Source organism: Harmonia axyridis, chromosome 1 (assembly GCF_914767665.1).
Source record: "Harmonia axyridis chromosome 1, icHarAxyr1.1, whole genome shotgun sequence".
In the NCBI taxonomy this organism is placed as follows: domain Eukaryota; kingdom Metazoa; phylum Arthropoda; class Insecta; order Coleoptera; family Coccinellidae; genus Harmonia; species Harmonia axyridis.
The window spans coordinates 3,632,496-3,636,531 of NC_059501.1; the positions used below are offsets into that span (position 1 = coordinate 3,632,496).

Sequence of the window (4,036 nt, forward strand, 5' to 3'; positions counted from 1 at the left end):
AAAACAAAAGTCACGTTGTTCTTGATCGAAGTCATAGAGTTCCCATTCTTTTTTCTCGTAGTAATATCGATGACAATTCTTCACTGTGAAAATACCCATTATATGCAAATGGAAATGATCGACAATGGAATAAAAAAAATTCAAATAAAAAGAATATTACATTTATTTCCTACAAGAAGAACCTTTGAATATCTAAACAAAATATAATATAGATAATTCTATAGATGACATTGCAGTTTGAAAACTTAAAAGTTTGACCTTTTAATATCGATTCAAAATTTTGGAAATGATATAATTCATAGTCCAAGAGAGTTTGTTCTGAATTCGACTATCAAAAGCAACTGTGTTAAAAAGTATCTATGGAATAGAACATTCAAAAATTCTTCAAATAAATAATCTACAATGGAATAAATTAAACTGTACAAATGACTTAAAGATAAAGATAAGATTTCATCCTGTATGCGTGTTGCACAGAATCGCGTCTTGAAAATGTACCTAACTCCAATTTTTATACAGATAAATATATACATGTAGTTAGTACATGCTTTATAAAACTGATCATTCATATAACGTAGTCTCTTTCAACTAGTATATTGTAGTTTGTTCCTTTTTCCAATGAAAGTTTTCGAAACTTGTTCACTATTTTCATACAGAAAAACATATTTAGTTCCCACTATTTCGAGATATATAGAGAAATAATAGCATATTTTACTCTCTTTCACTGGTATTCATATTGCACTTCGTTCCTCAGATGACTGAGCTGTTTCTAAACTATGAAAACTCAACAGGAAACCGCCTAGGTATAGTACGATCAAAAATTTCATGGCTACCTGTTGCCATACATGAATAATTTCTGTGCTCAAATTCAAACACAGAAATATTCCTCGACTTCATAGTCACAAACATCGCATCTAACCTCGCAGCACATCCGAAAAGCACAATTGCATCGTTTCTGTTTAATTCTAGTTTCTTTCCTCAAATCGTATCCACAATTTCTACAAAGTTGCTGGCAGCTCTTTCTTTCCTCTGGATCTGTTGAATTTTCCTTCACGCACAAACGTCCCAAAGTGCCTGGCCAACCTAGAAAAAACAAAGTTATAAAATCTCCCTATTCAAAATGAAGTCATCTGGTCACTTCGAAGATGGATATGACTGGTGTTCATTTGTCGATAAGTAGAGAAATCTACGAAGGGTCAAGTAGTTTAATAATTAGGCTAGCAGGTGGCGCTCTCAGAGAATTTGCGAAGCATAATCTGGGACAATGTTGATATTTGTATCCACTGCAAAAATCTTGTAACACGCTTTAGATGGACTAACAAACTACAGCATTGTAAACAAACAAAATAACATATGTAGTTTAAACTTTGCGTGAGAATAGCTACTGTACTTTGTCGACAGAATTTACCAAATACTCGGTCACTCAGAAATCAGACGAAACAAAGAGGCCAATACAATTGCCAAAAAAGGAGCCGAAAAACCATTTACTGGTCAGAAAACTCTCTTTAGCGCAGGAAAACACTACTCATATTAAAGAGTATTATAGAGAAATATTCCAGCGATAGATCTCTCCAAAAAAATTCCTTTTAAAGAATTCAGGAAGCAAAGGATATTTGAATCTCAGTAAAAACATGCTACACCTCCTCCCTTGCGACCTTCACAAGGCATTGCCACACCAGGAAGAATTTAATGAGCATAGCATTATCAGAATCTGATGAGTGCAGATTCTGTGGGCAGACGGAAGAAACTCCAGATCACCTGATCACAGAATATTACACCATTGCAGCCAACACAAAAAATGCTTTAAGAAACTTTTAGGAGTGAGGATGCAACCTTCTTGAAGCCATCCCATACCATGAAGTTCATTTGTTACTTGTACATGTTAATGGGGTTTCCTCCTTAAACTGCAACCTACAGCAGATGGTTCAAGAGTAAGACAAGCTCTGATAGAGAGCACAATATGCAATAGTTTGCGGTGCAAGATTATCTTTTAACAGTAATCGGAGACATTTATAGAGTAATTTTTCGAATGTAACTCAATATACTTCACCGGATTATCTTAATGATCTAAGAATTCTAAGGTATATATCAGAGATCTTGAAGTATAAAGAAAAGTCATTCGTATTTGTATACTTAAGCATGATATTGATAGAACAATAAAGATTGAAACGCATTCCTTCTTTCAAAAACTTCTCGACATCAAAGTAGCAAAATTCACGATCTACATACCAGTCAACTCATCAGGGTAGCAATAGTTAGGGGATTCGTCCAAAAACACCAATTGTCTAGTTTTGATTTTTCTGCTTCTCTCCTCAAAATCTAAAACATTGATAGATCTAATAAAACTGGTTCTATCAGCATTGATCCTTATGGCCTTCTTATACTTCTTGATCAAGTCATTAACGATATCTTCGAATGGTGCAACTTCCATCCAGCAGGTCTGATGTGAGCAGCTACCAGAAAGGCCGTGACATCTACACATACGTCTCAAGGAGTCTCTGACAACCTAGAAGTGAAAATTTGTTGTGAAAATCATGGTAGTAAATGAAGAGAAAAAAAAGAATAGAACTGGGGAACTACACTGCGCAAAAGAATTAACGCACATTATGAAAATCTCAAATTTATTCTACAACTCTAGGTGTTCTCAATGATAATTATTTTTATCAGAATTATGCATGCATATGTTATCCACTTTCAACGTTTTTCTTCAATACAGATGTTTTTTCCCAGCAGGAATAAAAAAAGATGAGATTATCAGATTTTGAATGTATTGGCTCCATTCTGAAATCAGTTGTTCTCGATCAATTCTAGTGATCAATAGTTTTTCTTTCGTTTGATTTTCTACACTCGATCGCTATGCAACGCGAAACACGCAATTTGACCCAAGAGGAATGTGCCCAAGCGGCAGTTTTGCGAGAAGAAGGGTGGACATACACAAGAATTGCAGAAAGGTTTCTAGTTTCCCATACAAGTGTGTCTAGAATGTTGCAGCGATTCAGGGAGACAGGTATGAATGTCCGAAGACCAGGACAGGATAGACCACGGGTAACAACTGCCATTCAAGAACGTTACTTGAGAGTTTCTTCGTTGAGACAACGGTTTGCAACCGCTCGCCTCCTTCAAAATCAGCTTGAGCAAACTCATGGGGTGCAAATTAGCACTCGGACAATAAGAAATTGCCTCAGAGGCCTCGTGTCGCGGCAAGAGGCCCAGCTCTTACCCCAGCCCATCGAAGGGCTCGATTGGATTTTGCGAGAGAGCATATCCATTGGGAAGAGGCTGATTGGGAAAGAGTTCTCTTCACAGATGAGTCTAGATTCTGCCTCTAACATTGTGATCGACGTTCCCTTGTATACAGACGTCCACATGAAAGATATGGTCAGTGCACTCTTTCCCAATCAGCCTCTTCCCAATGGATATGCTCTCTCGCAAAATCCAAACGCGCCCTTCGATGGGCCGGGGTAAGAGCTGGGCCTCTTGCCGCGACACGAGGCCTTAAATCATATTTTCTGAGGCAATTTCTTATTGTCCGAGAGCTGATTTGCACCCCATGAGTTTGCTCAAGCTGATTTTGAAGGAGGCGAGCGGTTGCAAACCGTTGTCTCAACGAAGAAACTCTCAAGTAACGTTCTTGAATGGCAGTTGTTACCCGTGGTCTACCCTGTCCTGGTCTTCGGACATTCATACTTGTCTCCCTGAATCGCTGCAACATTCTGGACACACCAATGGGAAACTCCAAACCTTTCTGTAAGGGTGGACATACACAAGAGTGTATGTCCCTTCTTCCCGCAAAACTACCGCTTGGGCACATTCCTCTTGGGTCAAATTGCGTGTTTCGCGTTGCATAGCGATCGAGTGTAGAAAATCAAACGAAAGAAAAACTATTGATCACTAGAATTGATCGAGAACAACTGATTTCAGAATGAAGCCAATACATTCAAAATCTGATAATCCCATCTTTCTTTATTCCTGCTGGGAAAAAACATCTGTATTGAAGAAAAACGTTGAAAGTGGATAACATATGCACGCATAATTCTGA

General features: G+C 37.8%; 1 protein-coding gene across 1 annotated transcript; it reads right to left on the reverse strand.

Moving 5' to 3' along the window:
* Positions 1-577: 577 nt before the first annotated feature.
* On the reverse strand, positions 578-2,508 carry LOC123683068 (protein Wnt-8b). Its single transcript, XM_045621969.1, has 2 exons — positions 2,227-2,508; positions 578-1,080 (listed from the first exon to the last, which is right to left on the reverse strand). The coding sequence occupies exons 1-2, from the start codon at positions 2,477-2,479 to the stop codon at positions 866-868; spliced, it is 468 nt and encodes a 155-aa protein (XP_045477925.1). The 5' UTR covers positions 2,480-2,508; the 3' UTR covers positions 578-865.
* Between the last annotated feature and the right edge of the window lie 1,528 nt (positions 2,509-4,036).